The sequence below is a fragment of the Bubalus kerabau genome, chromosome 1 (genome assembly GCF_029407905.1).
Source record: "Bubalus kerabau isolate K-KA32 ecotype Philippines breed swamp buffalo chromosome 1, PCC_UOA_SB_1v2, whole genome shotgun sequence".
Classification (NCBI taxonomy): Eukaryota; Metazoa; Chordata; class Mammalia; order Artiodactyla; family Bovidae; genus Bubalus; species Bubalus kerabau.
This window is the reverse complement of record NC_073624.1, coordinates 72,866,231-72,889,853: the sequence shown is the minus strand read 5'-3', so window position 1 is coordinate 72,889,853 and position 23,623 is coordinate 72,866,231. Positions and strand designations below refer to the sequence as shown.

At 40.3% G+C, this 23,623-nt stretch overlaps 1 protein-coding gene across 9 annotated transcripts in view; it reads right to left on the bottom strand.

The window, feature by feature from the left end:
* Nucleotides 1-23,623, bottom strand: part of SRGAP1 (SLIT-ROBO Rho GTPase activating protein 1) — a 303,623-nt gene that overhangs the window by 90,189 nt on the left and 189,811 nt on the right. For all 9 annotated transcript variants that reach the window (XM_055579472.1, XM_055579527.1, XM_055579520.1 and 6 more), the window contains 2 exons: nucleotides 2,847-3,029; nucleotides 2,245-2,373 (listed from right to left, as the gene is read on the bottom strand). In XM_055579472.1, coding sequence (XP_055435447.1) covers nucleotides 2,245-2,373; nucleotides 2,847-3,029 — 312 coding nt within the window. The remainder of the gene's footprint in view (nucleotides 1-2,244; nucleotides 2,374-2,846; nucleotides 3,030-23,623) is intronic.

Here is a 23,623-nt window from a genome sequence, read left to right as displayed (position 1 = left end):
GGGTCACAAAGAGTCAGACACGACTGAGGGACTGACACGTTCACACTTCCTTTCAAGATTAACTTATCCTCGTATTAAATTGGCTTGGGTTTAGCCAAATACTCCAATCACTAAAATAAGCCCTAAACAAAACAAGCAAGCCGAGTTGTTACACAGAATTAGTTCTCTATATTCCATCTATTTTGCAGAATCCTTACAGATCTAAGTTTGAAAATAGGGGTCAGAATTTTTTTTTATATTTTTATTCAGGAAAACTAACAGCAGTCTAGCAGAAAAACATTATTTCATCAGAGTGCTAGAAGAAAAAAAAAATTTTTTTTAAAGCTTCTGTATTTAAAATAATTAAGTGCAACTAAGACCTGATGCAGTCAAGTAAATATTTAATAAATAACAGCTAAATATGTGGACTCACTACAAAAATAGTTGCCTTAACCTACTATGTCTAAACTATGACACACTATAAGCCACAGAAAATAATTTTATATTATCATCACTGAATTCGATCACTGCAAAGCAGAATATGAGTAAAATTCCAGCAGATAACTCTGTACTTCTATCACTTTATCTGTTTTCCTTATGACACATCACTGTTTATCTTTTATTTGCAGATACTGGTGTTTTTGGACACAGGATTTTTGTCTATTTCATCTTTGCATCTCCTACAGTGTTAGCACAATGATTGGGCTCCTCAGTGGACAATTTCTGATTGAAAGGATGAATGATGCTGAGGGCGAGTTGGCAGTAGACATTATACAAATATAATAATCGTTAAATACTTGAAAAGTGAAAGTGTTGGTCACTGTTGTGTTTGCCTCTTTGTGACCATTGTAGGCCTCTAGGTTCCTCTGTCCACGGAATTCTCCAGGCAAGAATCCTGGAGTGGGTAGCCATTCCTACTTGCAGGTTTCTAAATGAGCCCAATTAGTGTTTTTATATCATATCCTGTTAGATAATAAAAGTGGTTTCTATTTATTCAATTTGCTTCCCAGTATTTATCACAACTGTCATAAAGCACTCATTTGCATAGCCATTTGCTTCACACCTGGCTTTTCCACTTTAAATTCCAAGGAGTGAGAAGTGTACATTTAGGGACTTTCTTGGTGATCCAGTGGCTAAGACTCTGAGCTCCCAATGCAGGGGGCCGGGGTTTGATCCCAGGTCCGGGAACTAGATTCCACATGCTGCAACTGAGAGTTCTGCATGCTGCAACTAAAAGACCCAGTGCAGCCAAATAAAGTAAAAAAAAAACGAACTGTACATCTGTAGCTTTTCAGAGCCTTAGCACCTCATAATAGTAGGGGCTCAATAAATATATTTTGAATCAATGAATGAAGTTAGGGCTGTGCTACTGCATCATTTGAAAATGCCTGGAGTCCCACCCCAGCTAGTTTTCTGGATAATGACAGCTTCACAGAACTCCCTGGTTTATTTTTCAGTGGTTTTAGGATGCACAGTGTTTCACATGCATCTTAAAATTTGTAGTATCTTAGTGCATACAAGGAGAAGGTAATGGCACCCCACTCCAGTACTCTTGCCTGGAAAATCCCATGGATGGAGGAGCCTGGTGGGCTGCAGTCCATGGGGTCGCTAAGAGTTGGACACAGCTGAGTGACTTCACTTTCACTTTTCACTTTCATGCACTGGAGAAGGAAATGGCAACCCACTCCAGTGTTCTTGCCTGGAGAATCCTAGGGACGGGGGAGTCTGTCTATGGGGTCACACAGAGTCGGTCATGACTGAAGCAACTTAGCAGCAGCAGCAGCAGTGCATACAAGGAGATCAAACCAGTCAATCCTAAAGGAAATCAACCCTGAATATTCATTGGAAGGCATGATGCTTAAAGCTCCAATACTTTGGCAACCTGATGTGAAGAGCCAACTCACTGGAAAAGACCCTGATGCTGGGAAAGATTGAAGGCAGGTGGAGAAGGAGATGAAAGAAGATGAGATGGTTGGATAGCATCATCACTGACTTAATGGACATGAGTTTGAACAAACTCTGGGAGATAGTAAAGGACAGGGAAACCTGGTGTGCTGCAATACATGGGGTCGCAAAGAGTTGGACACAACCTAGTGACCGAACAACAATAACAAATCCTATGTAGTATAATTTGCAGCATTTTCCCCCCTGAGAATTACATAAAACAACATTGTTTTAATAAATGATGGTATTTTAGAATCAACGAAATAGGGTTACTGCTAACTCCACCTTGATGTGAAAAATATAAAAACTTCAAGTACTTACATCAATTAAATCTGAAAGATCATGAATATAATACTTGAAAACTGAGGCATTGGTTGCTTCAAGGGTTAGGAGATATTCATTCCGTGCCTTAATCGATTTAAGCTTGTTTTCCGAATATTTTGCTTGTCTCTGGAAATGAAGAAGATCCAGGAATTGGAAAAAACAATAGTCATTTTAAAATCAGACAGGGAAACATACATAAATTTCTATTCCTCTAAACGATTTATTCTACATATACAAATGACCTTCCAAGTCCTTTGAGAAAAGTACAATTTGAATCTGATTTAAATAAATGAGAATTGCCCAGTGACTGAGAATAGCAACAATGTATTTGGGCGTCAGGCCCATTTGCAATGAAATCTGTTTTGTTAATATTCAAAATTCTCTACATTGTGTACTAGATACTTGGCATTTACCACTAAACAACGTCCAGCTGTTATTACATGATTTTTATGTTACTTAAACATTTTTCATCCCCACGGGAGGAAACGCATGTCATTTCACAGTAATTTACAACGTGTGTCTATCAGCTGTTACACCACTGTTCTAGGTCTGTCACCTCCAGGGAGGGCAGAAGGGCTCTGCAGTCTAGTTTTACTTACTTTTTCCTTCATTTTTTCAATTTTTTTCACCGAGCTTCGCCGCTGATGTCTTTCTTCCAGTCTAATATGGAAGACTGGATCACCAGACCTGCCAATTTGCTTCTCTTCTTGTTTCTCAGCCTCCTTCAGTTTGCTCTCTGCACTGATGCTCTCGGCGTGATACATATGGTATGTTTTCATCACCTGTGAAAATGTGACCCAAATTGTTAAAAGATGTTTTTCTGAAATTAGGGAATGGAAACCATTATATGATGTGTATGTTAAAGATATCACCTTCCAACTGGCAGAGGGAAAGCCAGATTGTTAGTAAAACAGATAACAGATATACTATTCCTTTTACATAAAGCAAACAGAAATATGCAAATTCACCTGCCAGGAAGAGGCATTTAGGAACAGACTGTGATGAAAAAATGATTGACAGGGTCTTGTGTGTGCTTTCAGTGTACTTAAAAAGTTCCCTCAAGCTTAAAAGTGTTTCTCTAAAATCTCCTCTGAATTATTGATTTGCAGAATAAACCATCATGGATAAATTTTAGCTAAACTTCGGAATTACAAAAAACTCCAAATAAGTATAGCCCTTTCTAAAAGGATTATATTGCTTAAAATCTACTTGTCAAAATATAAAACATAAATATAAGGTTCATATATGGTTTTAGGGAAAAAAACTTTTCATGAGCACAAAGTAATATTTTATGTTCAATGTAGAAAACACGACAAAAAAAAGTAAAATAAAAAGTAAAAAATAAAAAAGCATATGATTTTGGTATACAGCTATCCAGTCTTTTTTCTATAAAAATACACACACACACACACACAGACACACACTCTTCTTCATTTTAAAATGACATATATCACTTCTTCTTCAAAAAAATCTGGATCATACTGTATTTATAATTTTTAGTCTCCTATATCCTTTTCCACTTAAAAATATCAACATTTTTCTATACCACAAAATATTCCTCTAAAAGAGCTGTATAATATTTCCTTATACCAATTCTCTATTATTGAACATTTTAGAATATTTCACTTCTTGCCTTTTATAAATAAAATTGTGTTGAAAACCCTTCATATATAGTGTATCTTATTTCTTCTCTTAGAAATGGTACATGTAATTTGCATTTTAATAGATTTAGGAATATACAGGAGATGAAATTTTGTAATGTATTCTTCCCATGTATATTATATATAATTAACCCTAATTTAAATTTTTTTAATTAAAAAAAGTTTAAAGGTATTGGGGATTCCAATGCAACTAATGTCTCAAAGAATATCTGCAAATTCAGCAACCAAGTAATCAGTGCAAGCACATTCTCAAAAATGATGTCAAATTCTCATCCACATAAAACAGACTTTATTTCATCTGTAAATAACTGTAAGTTATCCAGAGCTAACTTTATAACTAAGGTATAATTGTGTTCAAGAGATTGATGTAATGTTTTAAAGTAAGGAACTTGATTTTTCTCATTTCAAAATATGAGCTTTAAAATAGTCTGAGGGCTGGAAGCATCACTAGAATAAATATATTTATTTAGGCGGAACCCAATTGCTTTTTTTCTGTAGGTTACATGTAAGTAGAAAATCAGCACTTAGGGTTCAACTTAATGCATATCCTCCAGATGACTATTTGAAGAGTAAAATTTGGAGTTAATGAGGAGCCTTTCCTTGTTTTCATAAAATCTGATAAAATCTCATAAAATCATAAGCTAGCAAATTACGTCAAAGGCACTGCTGGACAAGAACAAAGTGTGGATTAAATCACAAAGTCAGGGCAACTTTTCTCTTAGCTGGGTGTAACTACAAAGTTGTCTGTTTTTAGTTAATTATCAAATCTGTCCGTAGAGGGGGAGTTTGGTTGGCTACTCCAGTTTGAAAGAAAAATAAGATAGCATTAGGAAGCAGCTGGGGAATGAAAAGGGAGTCACCCTGCAGCTGGGCAAACAGCAAGGTCAATGAATCTATTACAAACCTTGCATTTCTAGGCTTGGCTCTGTTTATATTCCCCGCCTGAAGCAAACCCACATGCCATTTGGGTCTTGGTTCCAGTTACATCTTTAAATGAGAGGGTGAAAAAAACCCATCTCACACACACACACACCCCCCACTCCCCTCCCCCCATATGCAGTTGCTCAGCTGTCTTCTTGCTACTAGACAGAAAGGAAGAAATGAGAACACCTAACTACCATCAAAGATGGATGAAAAGGCATCTCAGACAGACTAGGGTAACTGAGAAATCTTGATTTTAAATACTTTCTGAGGAAAAGACCTGAACTCCAGACTCTTGCAGAGGCTACTATAAGCAGGTAATTGGCACTAACTAAACTTTAGGGCTTCCCTGATAGCTCAGTTGGTAAAGAATCTGCCTGCAATGCAGGAGACCTTGGTTTGATTCCTGGGTCGGGAAGATCCCATGGAGAAGGGATAGGCTACCCACTCCAGTATTCCTGGGCTTCCCTTGTGGTTCAGCTGGTAAAGAATCCACCTACAATGTGGGAGACCTGGGTTTGACCCCTGGGTTAGGAAGATCTTCTGGAGGAGGGAACGGCTACCCATCCCAGTATTCTGGCCTGGAGAATTCCACGGATTGTATAGTACATGGGGTTCACAAAGGGTTGGACATGACTGAGCGACTTTCACTTTCACGCTTTATGAACTAAGGAACCCAAGCAGGCAGCTAGCATGGCGTTTGCTTAACTAGCCTGTGTTAGAAGGAAAATGTTTGAGTCTGACAACATGACTAGCAAGAAGAGGGTATAAATATCATAATGTGGTTCAGCACAATAGCTGAGGATTCTCCACCCAGTTCAATGGTAATTTCCAGAAAGGTAATCTCTTTGTTCCATTTTCCCAATTTGACTTAGGGTTTCCACTGTTCTCAAAAATGTCAACAGTTACAATGAATGAATTTTAAAAGTTGGGGAGAAAAACACTAAAAGCTTCTAGAGAACTCTAATTGCAGATAATGAATGCCAGTAAAAACTTCATTATTTAAAATGTAAGCTGTTGACAAAAGTTAAATGTGTTTTGTATTTAAAATAAAATAAAAGACAGTTCTCTCTTTTTCAGAGAAGTAAAAGAAAATGTTTGAATATATGCTGCAAAGAAAATAGCAGCTTCTCCATCAGCTTAATGCAAACACAAGCCTTTGCATACCAAATAACAGGACAGGCATATATTCATTTAAATGTACTCCAATAGCATATTTTCCCAATTGAATACTTTTCTACCAAAACCTCATGCATAATTCTCCATTGAAAATACTCAATTTATCTTCCCTGCAAGAAGAATATAGTCAAGTAGAATGTGACCACATCATACATTTCTTTGTGAGACTGTGAAATCCTGCACAAAAATTTTGGACAGAAACTTAATATTTTTTTTCCTTACTGACAGACCTATACAATGGACCTGACATTGCTCTTGTACTTTAAATCAAAATAATTAAAATAGCTGAAGTAAATTTCAATATTCAGTGTAAAGAAATCATGATATATCTGAAAACTATCCATGCATTGGAGATGAATGGATTACGGGTATAAATTCTACTTTTTGACTTCCGGCTCAGAAGTTAGAAGACATGGTTCCCAGAATGGATCTACCAGGTGTGAGGTGTGGACAGTTATGTAACACTTCTGCTCATCTTACAAGGTTGTTGTGAATACCCAGTTGTATGTGACCCCTGTGTGTGGGTACAACTGAAACCATACTGAGTATTTACTACATATGTATGTATATATTTATGTATACAGTCTATAACACTAATATATATGTCTACATATATATAATATATATTTAGCTAAACAAGCATTATATAATGCCTACTGCGTGCCAGACATTGTTCTAAGCATTTTCCAAATAATAGCTTCTTTAATCTTTCTGATGACATCACTGACTCAATGGACATGAATCTGAGCAAACTTGGGATATCGTGAAGGACAGGGAAGCCTGGGCTGCTGCAGTCCATGGGGTGGCAGAGAGTCGGACATGACTTAGCGACTAAGCAACAATCCTTGTAAAAATGCTTATTAGGTAATACCTTTATTCACCTCATATTACAAATGAGAAAAGTGAGGCACAGAGAGGTTAAATAATTTCCTCAAGGTCACACAGCTGGTAATTGGCAGAGCAACGGTTGGTACCCTAGCAGTCTGGCTCCAGATTCAGTGTTCTGGACTGCTGTGCCACAATCTTTGGAAATTCGAAAGCACTGTACCAACAGAAGGCCTCTTTATCTGGGGGATATAGTTACTCTTGGTCATATTCAGAAATGGAGGAAAAAAAGGAATGAAAGACAAGTATTTATTCATTCCACTTTTGTAATGAAAACTTGGTTTCCAGGGTTCAGTTCAGTTCAGTTGCTCAGTCATGTCCGACTCTTTGCGACCCCATGAACTGCAGCACGCCAGGCCTCCCTGTCCATCACCAACTCCTGGAGTCCACCCAAACCCATGTCCATCGAGTTGGTGATGCCATCCAACCATCTCATCCCCTGTTGTCCCCTTCTCCTGCCCTCAATCTTCCCCAGCATCAGGGTCTTTTCCAATGAGTCAGCTTTTCTCATCAGGTGGCCAAAATATTGGAGTTTCAGCTTCAACATCAGTCCTGCCAATGAACACCCAGGACTGATCTCCTTTAGGATGGACTGGTTGGATCTCCTTGCAGTCCAAGGGATTCTCAAGAGTCTTCTCCAACACCATACTTCAAAAGCACAATTCTTCTGTGCTCAGCTTTCTTTATAGTCCAACTCTCACATCCATACATGACCACTGGAAAAACCATAGCCTTGACTAGATGGACCTTTGTTGACAAAGTAATGTCTCTGCTTTTTAATATGCTGTCTAGGTTGGTTATAACTTTCCTTCCAAGGAGTAAGTGTCTTTTAATTTCATGGCTGCAGTCACCATCTGCAGTGATTTTGGAGCCCAGAAAAATAAAGTCAGCCACTGTTTCCCCATCTATTTGCCATGAAGTGATGGGACCAGATGCCATGATCTTAGTTAGTGGATGGATAATTGAGTTGAAGAATAAGACTAGAGAAGTTAGCATGAACCAGATGAGAAGAGCCTTGATATCCCAACTACTTAGGCAGTATAGAATTTATTCTGTAGGTGTTGGTGAATCTACAGAAATGTAAACAGTATGGTCAAAGCAGTACCTTAGCAGTAATCCAGTGAAGACAGGCAGGATCCTTTAGGGTGTGAAGTGACTTCATTTAGCATGAAGAAGAGGGAGTGGAAAGGAGGAAAGAGAATTCAGAATGGCAGCTACAGGGCTTTTTCTGTGTTCTCTCTCTCTCTGACCTTTGCTTAAACTTGACTTGATGCCCTGCACCATGGAATTCAAATGCTCTTACACTCTAGCTCTAACACCAGCCCAAGCAGCACCCTTGGGCTGGTGTTGGAACACAAGTGATCTGAGTCGATCACTTAACTTCTGCCTCAGAATACTTCCCTGCCGCTGTGGCCCTTCCGCCAGACAACCCAACCTTACTGCCTGGAATGCCCTTCCCCAGCATCCCTTCCCGGTACTATTTTGACTCATCCTCCAAGTCAAGGTTAAAGGTCAACCTACTGCTAAGTGTTCCCTGGTTTCCCAGTCAGAGTGGTCTTGTTCTTTTGACCTCCGAGACCTACTTCCTGGAAACGCCATCTGAGAATCTGCCATGTGTTACAGATGTGTGTGTACCATTCAGTATCATGGACTGTCCTGTAAATTCAGTGAACCCACTAACTGGATCTTGCATGCTAAGTCACTTTAGTTGTGTTTGACTCTTTTCGACCTTATGTACCGTAGCCCGCCAGGCTCCTCCATCCATGGGATTCTCCAGGCAAGAATACTGGAGTGGGCTGTCATTCCCTTCCAGAGGATTTTCCTGACCCAGGGATAGAATTTGCATCTCTTAGTCTCCTGCATTGGCAGGTGGGTTCTTTACCATTAGCACCACCTAGGAAGCCCCAGGTATCTTAGGCACCTCCAGGTTCTTAATACGACCTTACATACAGGAGGAATAAAATACAGAGCTGGTGAGAAACAAATGAAGGACAGGAATCCTTTTATATTCAGCTGTCTATTCATTTAACAAAAATTATGTGACTGGCATTGTTCCCCTCCATCCCTGGTATCCAAAACAGTACCACCAGTAAATACCCAGGACTGGACTGATGGGATGGCAAGTAGTTCTAACTCATTTGTGAAATACACTTAGCATTAGAATTTACAGCATCTCAAAAAAAAAAAAAAAAAAAGAGATGTCGTGGTTGGGGTTGGGGGTGCTGGTGAAAAGCAGTACGTTAGTGACAGTATTTCCCAATTCCATCCATGCGTGTGCAGGCTGTCACTCTCATGTCCGACTCTCTGCCACCTCATGGACTGTAGCTGCAAGGCTCCTCTGTTACTGTGATTGTTCAGGCAAGAATACTGGAGTGGGTTGCCATTTCCTACTCCAGGGGATCTTCCTGACCCAGGGATTAAACTCGCGTCTCTTACCTCTCCTGCATTGGCAAGCAGGTTCTTTACCATTAGTGCTACCTGGGAAGCCCAATTTCGTCCTCTGTTTATTATTCTACTAAATCTATCAATTGCAGAAAGCTCTTTATAAAAACGACACTCTTTAGGTTTCCTTAAATATCAGCAACCGAAGGTAAAGATCCCTTTTCTATCAATATAATCAATATACGACTGGGCTCTAACTGTAACTGAGTTTCTGCCAGTGCCAGATTAACAAAACCATCAGCGTAGGACCATCACTTAGGAAGTCCATTCTCAGGAAGATCTCAGGTTCACGGGGAGGGCAGGGCTTCTGGTCAACCCTAGGCTGAGCTGCAGGCCTGGCTCCTCCAGGGGCTCACAGAACCCCAGTTCCTCTGTCTAGGCTGTGGGCTCTGCTGAGCCAAGCTGTGTCTCTGGAGCTTAGTTTAGACAGGGGTGGTAGGCACGAACTACCTTTAAGAGAGCATCCTAACACTGCAGGCTGGGATCTTTACACCTGCAACCTTATGCTTTCCTGCCCTGTAGCCAATCCTGGAGATAAACATAGAGCCAGGCAGACCTGGATCTGAGTTCTTGTGCTACTGGTTATCAGCTGGGCAAGTTTCTTAACTTTCTTGAGCTCCAGTTTCTCCAAGGCAAAATGGAGATTAAGTGATACAACGCATGGGAAGCACGTAACAGGGTGGGCAGTTCTTTCTTGACAGTTTCTAAGGTATAGAAGCAGCACGCAGCCTCTGAGATCAGACTAATTGGCTTCAGATCCTGGCTCTAAGCAGAGAGCTGCAGGTCACTGCCCCTCACAAAGACAAAGCAGCTAGAGAACTAAGAACAACAAAAGCAGACCCGATGGAGGCATCTCCTGCTGTTTCATATCGCAACTTGGCCTAGCCAAAACGTCTTAAAAACTCATGTACCAGTGACGAGTACCCCGGAGTTGATGGCACAGATCCTTGCATGTTCATAACACATACCACCTGAAATCACACTTAGAAAGGCTTCTAGCCTCTTTGCAATGTCCCCTCATCATGCTGTTGCAGTTGTTCAGTCTCTCAGTTGCATTGGACTCTTTGCACCCCATGCACTGCAGCATGTCAGGCCTCTCTGTCCCTTACCATCTCCCAGAATTTGCTCAAACTCAAGTCCATTGAGTCGGTGATACTATCCAACTATCTCATCCTCTGTCATCCCCTTCTCCTCCTGCCTCAATCTTTCCCAGCATCAGGGTCTTTTCCAATAAGTTGGCTCTTTGCAACAGGTAGCCAAAGTATTGGAGCTTCAGCATCAGTCCAGTGAATATTCAGGGTTGATTTCCTTTATGATTGACTGGTTTGATCTCCTTGCTTTCCAAGGGACTCTCAAGAGTCTCCAGCACCACAGTTCGAAGGCATCAATTCTTCGGCACTCAGCCTTTTCTATTGTCCAGCTTTCACATCCATGCATGCCTACTAGAAAAACCATAGCTTTGATTATAGCTTTGATTGTGACCTTTGTAGGCAAAGCAATGTCTTTGCTTTTTAACACGCTCCCTAAGTTTGTCATTGCTTTTTTTCCAGGGAGCAAGAGTCTTTCAATTTCATGAGGACCCCCCTTTTTTTTTGTAAGCTGATAGTTACTGTAAAATTAAGGGTAATTTACTGGAAAATTACCCAGGTTTCAGAGAGCAGTGTATACTGATCTGTGTTTATTCATCCACCAAACAGCTACTGAGTATCCATAAACCAGGCATTGTCCAAGAGATGAAAGACATAATGCCTAACCAGTAAAGACACAAAGACAGGCCTACTCTGACTGAAGACAGATAGGAGGTAGGGAGGGAGGAGGTGGTGGACTTCCAGGTAGGCTGAGTGGGAGTCAAGTGGAGAAGGAATTCTAGGCTTCTTTTTAATCAGCTTATATTTAAGTCCAGGAGCTCAACTGGAGAAAAAGGTGGGGTGGCAGGGGCATATATTTATATAAAGAATGGAAAGACAGGAGAAGCCCACCGAACATGAATGTTAGTCAATGCCTAAAATGGGTCTCAGTTCCCATCCCAATGCCCTATCTCCCACTTAAGTCCTGTGAGTGACACTTAATAATATATTTTATTCTCATTTGTGGCATCAGGGATGGAAAGGCTGCTGATCCTGAAGGTAATGAGTTGTCAGTAGGACTGTTAACAATGATGAACTTTTCCTCCTTCTCTCCCCAGGCTGGTACAGCTCTCTATAAGTCAATGAAAGCAGAATTTACAAAACATAATTATATTTGAAAAGTAACATTTACAGGAGAACTCACTTTGAGAGCTAGTATGCTGTGGTTAAGGGCTTACATTCACAGAACAAGCCTCTTGGGCTCAACTCCCTTACTCTGTGGTTTTGAGCAAGTAACTTAGCCTTTCACTGCCACCGTTTCTTTACCGTGTTAATGGGCATAACATTATCACTGCGTGCACAGGGTAGCTGGAAAGATGAGATATGTCAAGATATAAAGAGCACAGAAAGAAAAGCTTGACATATAATAAATGCATGGTGTCAGCCATCGATGTTTGAAAACGAATTACCATAAAATATTTCATTGTAATAAATAGGTAATGATTTCTCCATGACTGAAAAGATTTTCACTTCCAACTAGTAAAGAGAAGGAAACAAGTGATAATTCCATTTATGTATACAGTAAGAATTTAAGCAAAGCTCTTTAGAAATGAGCAAATAGCTCAAGATGAACAATTAAATAGCATGCGGTCCTGTCTTTATAGGTAGTTTATCAAAGAAAACGAGAAGTATGTTGTGGATCCACTGAAATGAAATCAGCATTTAACAGTCTAAATTTATCATCAAATTATATTTATAATCCAAACAAATGCTTTGGACAGAATGCATTGTCTGGGACTCTGGACCCTACTGGATGGGGACTGCCAACCAATCAAATGCCAGGGCAACAGAGATACAAGAATAAACAAAACAAATGGAAAAATAGAGAGCATATATGCAAAGGGAGGAAGTAAGGTATAGAGTAGTAAGGGAGATACAAGAATAAACAAAACAAATGGAAAAGTAGAGAACATATATGCAAAGGGAGGAAGTAAGGTATAAAGTCACAAAAATAATTCTGTTCTATTCAGCATGGTGTACAAGATTTTGTTTCAAGAGTGGCATTTTAATGGAAAGAGCTTCAGATCAGATCAGATCAGTCGCTCAGTCGTGTCCGACTCTTTGCGACCCCATGAATCGCAGCACGCCAGGCCTCCCTGTCCATCACCAACTCCCGGAGTTCACCCAGACTCACGTCCATCAGGTCAGTGATGCCATCCAGCCATCTCATCCTCTGTCGTCCCCTTCTCCTCCTGCCCCCAATCTCTCCCAGCATCAGAGTCTTTTCCAATGAGTCAACTCTTCGCATGAGGTGGCCAAAGTACCGGAGTTTCACCTTTAGCATCATTCCTTCCAAAGAATACCCAGGGCTGATCTCCTTCAGAATGGACTGGTTGGATCTCCTTGCAGTCCAAGGGACTCTCAAGAGGCTTCTCCAACACCACAGTTCAAAAGCATCAATTCTTTGGCGCTCAGCCTTCTTCACAGTCCAACTCTCACATCCATACATGACCACAGGAAAAACCATAGCCTTGACTAGACGAACCTTTGTTGGCAAAGTAATGTCTCTGCTTTTGAATATGCTATCTAGGTTGGTCATAACTTTAGGTCTATAAAATAGACCTGGATTTTGGTCCTAGCTTTAGCTGAAAAATACTTTTGCAATCTCAATCTTTCTGACCCTCAGTATGACCTTCAGCTAGTAGAGAGGACAATATGAGGCCTCCGGACAGGATCAAAATTAAGGGGCCAATCAAATTAAACTATGACCCTCAAATACTTTGAAAAGTGTGAAATAAGAGAAGTACAAACTAAAGGCTTATCACAGAAAGAAAACTGATTGTTGAACTAGAAGGCTTCTTTCTGTAAGAATTTGAATATATCCCCCCAAAAGGAGACTATTTGACAATGCTCAGAGGAAGTAACATGGGAGGGCATCTAATAGTCTATAAAAAAAAGAGCATCCAGACTGTTATTCATGTTTTACTTTCCGTTGAAGATTTACTGTTCCCTTTCCATTTTCTACAAGAGCCTTCCAAGAGCCAGAGTTAGTGGAAGGAACTTCATATGCTAATATCCAAGGGTGTGTACCCTTGGTCTGATGTGTCCGGACTGTGACCTTGTGGCAAGGCTCCTTCTAACCCTGCTGGCCCACAGCGTTCTCACCTATAAATCATGTCCTTGGATCACTCAGGCCTTTTCCAGCTCTAAAATTCCATGAGTTCATGATTTCATTTATTTATCTTACAACAACTAAACAACACCATTAGAATTTATTATTTGGGGAAATATATATATCTCAAATATACTTCTCAATTGCTAAAGAGGCTGCCATAGGTAGATGGAAAATAAATTTTAATTTAAAGGAGAATCTAGTATAACAACAAATTATACTAATTATCTCTTGCTTCTGTTGACTGAGGCAGCAAAATAGTGCACCATGATATGCCAAGGATGTAAGATTCCTCCTAGAATTCTCCAGGGGCTCTGAGGTCATAACTCATCTGCTTTGCTGCACAGAAAATATCTAGAAATGAACAATGCCTGTATAGTCTAATGTACTATTATACTGATGAATCTTAAACTGGGGTATCCATTACTCTAGTAACTTTAATTAGCTCTCAAACTGATTAGTGATCAATCATCAAGTGCTCATTAAGGAGAAAAACCCAGAAATTATCTGGTAGGTACAGGGTTGATACACAGATTTGCTATGTGCTTTTATCTTTGACTGTTATAATTTAGTTAAAGCAGGGTGTTAGTCTTCTTTTTCAAAGTGCTAAATTTAACAATATTTTTTACATGGCAATATAAATTACAATTAGTTTCACCAGAATTTGTTACTTTAATAAAAATATTTATGAAAAAGACTCACTTATCCTCAAGAGGATAGATTGTTTTCTGCCTTCTTAGCAAGAATATGTTTCTGTTTGTAAGAAGAGCAACGTATATTTATTCATCTTAACCTGTGCTATTTCTTTTTCCAGGAGTCACTACAGACAGCTTCTAATTCAAGTCTTTGAGTCATAAGCAGGGGTTATTAGTTTTGTACAGCTCAAATGAGCCCTTGAAGAACACTCCCATTCAGCAAAAATTTCTTGAGTCCCATACGATGTACCACAAACAGGCACTGTTCTATTTGATTTCTTCACATTCTATTATTAGAGATCCAATCATATTTTATTCTCTATTGATTTATACTAGGTTCAAAAGGATAATTCTTCATGAGAGCAGTGAACAATTTGGTATAAGATCTGCCTACTTCACAATGATCAGAGATTGTTAACATAAAATAAATGTGATTTTATCCAGGAACCTCTAATTTTGCAGTATATTTTCCTGTCTCATCTTTCAAGCACTTCATTTGTAGTAGGGTAAAGACAGAGTGGTAAGGACAGATCTGAAGAAAGTCCAGATTAATACTCCTTTTATTCTGACATCAATGATTTGCTAATATTTGGGTAATATTTAAGTGGATGGAGTTCACTGCACAGGCAATGTGGTTTCATGTATCTGTGCTTTTCCTTATATGTAAATTGCTTTTTGTTTGTTTTTTTGTTGGGGATGTTCTTCATTTTTTGACTACACTGCATGGCATGGGGGGATCTTAGTTCCCTGGCTAGGGATCAAACCTGAGCCCCTTTCAATGGAAGCATGGAGTCTTAACCACTGGACCACCAGGGAAGTCCCACAAATTTCTGGAGGGCCCTTCCCACCCTTCCTTTTGTCACTAAAATTAGGTGTCATCTTCTCCAGGAAGCCCTTGGAGTGGCTCTGTGCTTACACAAAGCTGTGGAGACCTATATCTAGCCCAGCACCCAATACCACATATGGAAATTCCTCCCTAGTCCAGCTCATTGATGACAGGGCTGTTTGTCATCAATGTGCTTCTGGGACCTAGAAATTTATTGAAAGGCCCCTCCCAGCCACTCAGTGTGTATCACCTGGATGTAATAGAGATGATCCTCTAACAATTTTAGAGCTGAGGTGACTGTGCTTTTAGTACTTTCCATTCTACTGACTTAAAGAGACAGGGAACAGATTCTAAGATTTGGGACCAATACTGAATATTGTATTCCATAAACTCTAGAACTTGGAAATCACAAACCCACTCCACACACAGGCTGGGTAGCCACTCTCCAAAGGAGCAGAGTACTGTCTTAAACCATTCCATTCCTCAACAGCTCTAATGGTTAAATTCAGAAATCAGACTGCCTGGGTGCAGATCCTTGTTTTGTCTTTTATCATGTCCCACAGTTCTCTCACTGGTTATTGGGAATAAGAATCATGCCTCTAAGATTGTTGAGATAAAATGAATTAACACACGCCAAACACTTGCAGCTGACACTGACACGGTGTTAAATGGCTGCTACAGAAATGAATAAAAATACCCCCCTTCTATCACATCTTTGAACCCCACAATAGGCTCAGCCCGTGCTTAGCATCAGCGCTCACCTGCTTACCCTCACACACCTGAAGGCTGAGAGCAGAGGGATGGTCTTTGTTCTATGGATCAAAGGAACTGAGCTGCAAAGAGACTTAATCCTTGCCCAACAAGTCAACAGAGAAAGTCAGAGATAGAGAAGGTCGTTCAGAAAGTCCTTGTTTCGTAAAGGGTTTTCATACGAAGTCTTCAGAGGCCCTGAAATACAAGTTTAAGCTACTGAAAAAAATAATGCCCTTGAATTGGCACTTGGAATACATATTAACTAGGGCCATAGTGAGCACAGTGGCAGCAGGAAGCGACAAAGGGAGGGTTTTGAACAGTTGGCAACGTTGAGGGGGAAAGTACATGTATAATGAAAGGCGAACACATTTCCTAGAATTTCAAAGTCACCTGCAATTTTAAATAATTAATTCTTTTCAGGGAAATGCTTCACATGTCTTCAACATTATATGTGTGTATTAGACATTTAAGTCATAAACTTTAGAATATGAAATATTTAAGCTGAGGACACAAGACACTTGGAATTTTAAAATCATAAAAACCTTGAAACCTTTGGAATTGTGGCATCAGCTAAAATGGAAAGAATGATTTAGAGTCCTTTTCTTTTAATGAAAAATGGTTTAGAATTTGACACATAAATCTGTTTCTCAAATCTAATACTTCTCACTCCATTTATTAAAAAGAAGAGAGAAAAAGAGAAGAAAGGTGAGAAGCCTTTGTTAATCTACATAAGAAAGCTTTCTGGGTTTTCAAATTGCTTTTGACCAGATGTCTAACCATGTTATTGGTGCCTATGTTCCTTATAGGGCTTCCCTTGTAGCTCCCTGGATAAAGACTCTGCCTGCAATGCAGGAGACATGGTTTTGATCCCTGGGTCGGGAAGATCCCCTGGAGAAGGAAATGCAACCCACTCCAGTATTCTTGCCTGGAGAATCCCATGGACAGAGGAGCCTGGCAGGCTACAGTCCATGGGGTCGCAAGAGTCAGACATGACTTAGCGACTATACTACTACGACTATGTTCTTATAAACTCATTTGGTACTCTCCGGAAATCTTCCAACTTCTGATGTTTTCCCTTTCTCTCTACATGTGGCTCCAGAAGGAAATTGTACGAATATGCCACGTGTTTGTCCTAATTGTATGCGTTGGTTCACATCACTCCTTTTGCCTTAAAAACCTTCCCCAACTTTTCTCCATCTCTCCTCCTACTAGAATCCTGTCCATTTCCAGACCCTCTCATCTTGGAATTTTTCTTAATCCTTGGTGTAGAGCTTTCTCTTTGGATCTCCAAAGCCCTCTGCCTGAACCTTTCTGTTGGTATGCAATGGTCTGCCTTAAGTTACAATCACCGTTAAAACGGGAGTACAGTGTGGGAGCTGAGCCTTTTGACTCAGCTTGGTCCGAGACTTCTTAGCCTTGTGACCTTAGGCAAAGTATACTTAACCTTTCTGTGCCTCACTACTCCATAGGATTTAAGAGCCTGATTATATAAACTGCTCAAAATATTACCTGACACAGGTTAGCTGTTACTATTAAGTCATTGCGTAGCTTTAATTCGCTCGACTTCAGGCCTCTTGGACTGGTAAAGCTCCCACCACAGCAGCGCGTACACAGTAGGACCTAGTTGCTAATTTGAATGAGAATAAAACCTGGGTTATAGTTTCAACCTGGGACTCAAATTACTTAATTTGACTCTCTGTGACATTTTCCCCAAATGGCGTTAATTCGATTATTTCTAAAGGCCCATTCAGTGCTAAAATTCTATCAGATAATCACGTGAGTTAAGATACACTGAAACGGTTTACTCAGTTCAACAGATTTAGATCTTCGCTCCCTTCACATGGCTTTTACATTTCTACTGGCCAATATTTCTAGTCCACTTTGAGACAATAAATCTAAGGAAAATATCTATGATTTACTCTACATGCAAGTATTATATATTTTGTTTTGATGAAAAATGATAAACAAAGCTAAGTATCTTAATTACCCAATAAAAATGAAACGTTCTGATTAAGATGTCTGTTATGAAAGCATTCTAATCATTTAAAAGTCATACTACTATATTTCAGAATGTAATAGTTGGGATAAAGTACTCTTTGACAAAGATTCTTGATAAGAAACATTCTTTAGGAATGTTTTGTTTTTACTAAACTATATTTTCTAACACTTTCTTTTCCATTTCTAAGCCAAATAACTGTTTCTGGTTCATATTGCTTACTTTTTTAAAAAGACAGTTTAATTTGTAGTTCATAATAACCAACCATAACTAATCTCAAATCTCAGAGAGAAAATAATTCCAAGCAGAAGTAGCTAGCATTTCACCTCAGTAATTAGCAGGGTATCCTAAAATATATTTACATATAAAGTTCTTATCAAACAGATGTCCGGGGTGGGGGGGGGCAGGGATAAATTAGGAGTTTCGATGAACATATATACATTACTATATATAAAACAGATAACCAACAGGGATCCCACTGTATAGCACAGGGAACTATATTCAGTATCTTGTAATAATCCATAATGGAAGACTGTAAAAAAAAAAAGTATATAAATATATGTATATCTTTGAATCTCTCTGTTGTATACCTGAAACTAACATATAAATCAACAATATTTCATTAACATTTTTTTTTAAAATAATAAAAGACAGGTATCCTTCGAGAGTCTTCCAATGGAAGCTTTACTAAGTGCAATTGAGTTGGCAGGAAAACGAATACAAGTTCAACTACTGAACCTGGTCTCTAAAGCCCATCTGTGTCAAGGCCAAGATTAGAATTCGGAAGTTGGCAGGGAGTCATGTGATCCCAACGCCTCTCTTTCTTTCCATCTAAGTGTCTAGTAATAAAGCCAGGGGAAAGATATATGGAAACACTTTGTCAGCCCAAGATCTCGAAATAGACTGCTTCTAAAAAAAAGTTTTCCAGGTGGCATCACGGAGACTGCGGTATTCCAGAGAGATTCTCATTTGGGGGAACCTTGTGCATGTCCTTTACACCGTATTCTTCTTTGTTCTGTGTTTTGTGCTGAGACCCAGACCTCTTTGTAGTCCCTCTCAAAGGAATGAAATTTTCATTTTCACTACAGAAATATATATTTCAAATACTTTAAATGCCCTTGAGCAAAAATAAATACTTAGCCAAAAAAAAAAAAAAAAAAAACAAAACCCTCTGAGGCACAGAGAAAAATCTTCCCAAGGATCTCTTTCGAAATGACTTTTCAACCTTGCCTGGGGCACATTTCTTCACTCTAGAAGAATGCATTAACTCCTGGTTCATGGGCAGCTCAGCGAGCCAGCAGTTCTTGAGGCGGAGTTTTCAAGGAAGGGCTTGAAATAATAAACAGTGTCTTCCTTTGCATTTCCTCTAAAAAATAATTAGTTTCTTATTTTAACATTTTAAGGTGGTTCAAAGACCTGATGCGAAGAGCCAACTCATTGGAAAAGACCCTGATGCTAGGAAAGATTGAAGGGCAGGATCAGAAGGGGGCCAGAGGACGAGATGGTTAGACATCATCACGGACTCAATGGAGAGGAATTTGAGCAAACCCTGGGAGTTGGTGATGGACAGGGAAGCCTGGCATGCTGCAGTCCATGGGTCGCAACGATCAGACATGACTGAGCGCCTGAACAACAAAGATGTGTAAAAGCCAGCAAGGATATCTGTGTGCATTCAGGGACCTTGTTTTCCAAATAACTCCAGTACAAGAGGTTCAGCATACTTGTGTTTGTACTGGGACAGCTTCTATTCTCTATTTACATTTGTCAGGCAAATGAGAGTTAGGGCTCCAAAAGAAGAAAACAAAGGTGTGTGGACTATCCAGTAACAGATACTTAGCACCAATCACTGTGTGTGAACACACAGCTAAACAGGTAGCGTTGACACATACAACACTGAAGCTATAGGAAAAGCTCTGTTGTAAAAAGGCACCCACCCCCAAATGAACACATGGTAATATTAAAGCTGAGGTGCAAAGCAGTTTGGGTTTGCCACTTTTGTAACTGGCACCAACAATTTGGAAAGCTCTACTGGTGGCTCAGGTGGTAAAGCATCTGTCTGCAGTGCAGGAAACCCACCTTCAATCCTTGGGTTGGAAAGACAACCTGGGAGAGGGTATGGCGACCCATTTCAGTATTCTTGCCTGGAGGATTCCATGGACAAAGGAGCCTGGCAGGTCACAGTCCACAGAGTCTCAAAGAGTCAGACACTAACACTTATCAAGCTTTTAAGGGCTCCCCAAGTGGCTCAGTGATAAAGAATTCACCTACCAATGCAGTAGACATAAAAGAGACATGCCTTCAATCCCTGGCTTGCAAAGATCCCCTGGAGAAGGAAATAGCAACTCACGCCAGTATTCTTGCCTGGAAAAACCCATGGACAGAGAAGCCTGGCAAGCTACAGTCCACAGGGCCTCAAAGAGTCAGACATGACTGAGCACACACACACAAATCAAGTTTTTACAAGTGGCAATCAGAGTGTACAGTGTAAGAGTTCCAGCTCTGAGTTTTACCTATGAGATCAGGTTCCACCCTTTCTCTCTCCACCTGCCCTGCCCATCCTTCCCTAAGGCAGCTGTCCAGTGGGGAATTAATGGACCTTGGGGACAGAACTGGGCTGAGGTTTTGGAGCATTCATTTGCCATGTGAACCTGAGCTAATTATGTGGAGCCCAGGTTCCCATTAGTAACCTTGGGATCCCAAATATCTGGATCACTGGACTGCTGTGAGAAATGAATGGGATCGGCATGTGCTTTATAGTAAGAGTTGGATAAATCTTCATTTTCTCAGTTCTTTCCTCTTAATTTAATGGAACTTGAGGATGGCTCTTGAGCCATGTCTTGACTCTGGCTATGTGTGTCGCTGATGTATGGAGAGAGTGAGCATCAGTTATAAATAATTAACAATTTCTTATGGATTTATCATGACATGTGTGTTAATCTCTATTAGAATTTGCTTACTGAAGACAGTAAGTTCCTTGTGTTTTTTAAAAACACTGAGTATAATGCTGCAAAACCTAGGCAAAATAAAGAAATATTAACACAGGACAAATGATTGTTTTTCTCCTAAAACATACTATAACCTTTTGAGATTTTGGTATGAGGAGACATGTATAACGCTTCAAATCACCGTTTTATGACAAGCCCTTTACCACACTGTTGCAGGCAAATTTTGTTTTGAATATTCCTTTTAAGCTTTTCTGTCACCATTTTTCTATTTTTGCCTCTTCACTTCTCCGTTAACCCAGTCATAGTCCTGTTCGTATTTACTATTGATTTGGTTTTCTTATAGAAGTTACCTTCCTTTTTCTTTATGTACAAAATACATACTCTTTATAAAGAAAAATTTTATGTGTGTGTGTGTGTGTGTGTGTGTGTGTATATATTGTTGTTTAGTCACTAAGGTGTGTCCTACTCTTTTATGACCCCCATGTAGCATGCCAGGCTCCTTGGTCCATGGGATTTCCCAGGCAAGAATATTGAGTGGGCTGACATTTCCTTCTCCAGGGAATCTTCCCAACCCAAGGATCAAACCCATGTCTCCTGTACTGGCAGACAGTTTCTTTACCACTGAGTCACCAGGAAAGTCCATGTGTAAATACATAGCTATGCCATCTGTGCTGTTGCTGCTGCTAAGTCGCTTCAGTCGTGTCTGACTCTGTGCGATCCCATAGACGGCTGCCCACCAGGCTCCCCCGTCTCTAGGATTCTCCAGGCAAGAACACTGGAGTGGGTTTCCATTTCCTTCTCCAATGCATGAAAGTGAAAAGTGAAAGCAAAGTCGCTCAGTCGTGTCTGACTCTTAGCGACCCCATGGACTGCAGCCCACCAGGCTCCTCCGTCCATGGAATTTTCCAGGCAAGAGTCCTAGAGTGGGGTGCCATTGCCTTCTCCTATGCCATCTATAATTACTGTTAGACATTACCATTGCTCTCCACCTTTACTCAGAGGCAGACAAGAAGCTGTTGCCATCCCCATGTCACCAATGATGGGGAGGGTGATACTGATGCTGAGGATGACGCTAACTACGTACATTCATTAGGCATCTGCCATTTGCCACGCACTGTTCTGGATGCTTCATCTGTATTAACGCAGCTTTATTTTTTTCTCCCAGCAGTTACACATGCCATACTATATATTTGTTTATTGTCTGCTTCTCCTTCCTAGAATATAAATGCCTTACGAGGAAGAAACATGGTTTGTTTTTATTTACATCCATATTGCCAGAGGATGAGATGGTTAGATAGCATCACTGACTCAACAGACATGAATTTGAGCAAACTCCAGTAGAGAGTGAAGGACAGGGGAGCCTGACATGCTCCAGTCCATGGGATTGCAGAGTTGGGCACAACTTAGTGACTGAGCAACAACATGTCTTCAGTACATCTACAATTAGCTGGTTTGGTAGGAGGCATTAAAAAACTGTGGAATAAATAAACTAGCTTTCCTAATAGTGTGGGTGAGCCTCATCCAATCCAATGAGGGCCTGAACAGACTGAATAAGAGAGAATTTGCCCTCTGCCTGTCTTCGAGGTGAGACATGATCTGCTTCTGCTTTGGATCTGAACTTGGGCTGGAACTTACACCATCAGCTCTCCTGGTTCTCAGGCCTTTGGACTCGAACTGGAACTATATCCTGGCTCTCCAGCTTGCTGCCTGTTGATTTTGGGACTTCTTGCCTCCACACTGCATGAATCAATTCCTTATAATCAATTCCTTTCTCATATAAATATATATAATCTCCTATTGGTTCTGTTTCTTCTAGACTAATACAGATACTCAGATCGGTTAACTGAGCTGAGATTCAAGTACAAGCTCACTGCCAGTCCAGTCCATTTTGTTTCCTTAAAGCAGAGCACTGTGCTTGCTTTCGTAACCCCACTTGAGTTCTCTTTCACATGTTAAGCCCAAAAGTAAGTTAGCTGGTGAATTAGAAAGGGAATCTGAGGATACTGATTCACTCATTTTTTAGCTGAATGAGTCCCATCTGTTAGACCTATTTTTTTTAATTTTAATTTTTTGGTTTATTTGTTGTTTTTGTTTTTTCTTTTTCTTTCTGTTTGATCACAAGTTAACATTTCTAAGAAGTACAGGTTGTTATTGAGGCACATGTTCAACTTTTTACTTATGTTTTTATTAAAGCAACATTAATACCTGTGCTGTGCTAAGACCTTCAATCATGTCTGACTCTTTGTGACCTTATGGACTGTAGCCTTACGGACTGTAACCAGGAAAGTCCATATGTAAATGGACAGGCTCTTCCGTCCATGGGGATTCTCCAGGTGAGAATACTGGAGCTGGTTGCCATGGCCTTCTCTGGGGAATCTTACAGACCCTGCGATCATCTCCTGCATTGGCAGGCAGGTTCTTTACGACTAGTGTCACTGACTTTAAAAAATATAAAGGTGATAAATGACTTAAGTGCTTTGTGTTGTTCTATTCAGTTCAGTTCAGTCGCTCAGTTGTGTCCGACTCTTTGCGATCCCGTGAATCGCAGCACGCCAGGCCTCCCTGTCCATCACCAACTCCTGGAGTTCACTCAGACTCACGTCCATCGAGTCAGTGACGCCATCCAGCCATCTCATCCTCTGTCGTCCCCTTCTCCTCCTGCCCCCAATCCCTCCCAGCATCAGAGTCTTTTCCAATGAGTCAACTCTTCACATGAGGTGGCCAAAGTACTGGAGTTTCAGCTTTAGCATCATTCCTTCCAAAGAAATCCCAGGGCTGATCTCCTTCAGAATGGACTGGTTGGATCTCCTTGCAGTCCAAGGGACTCTCAAGAG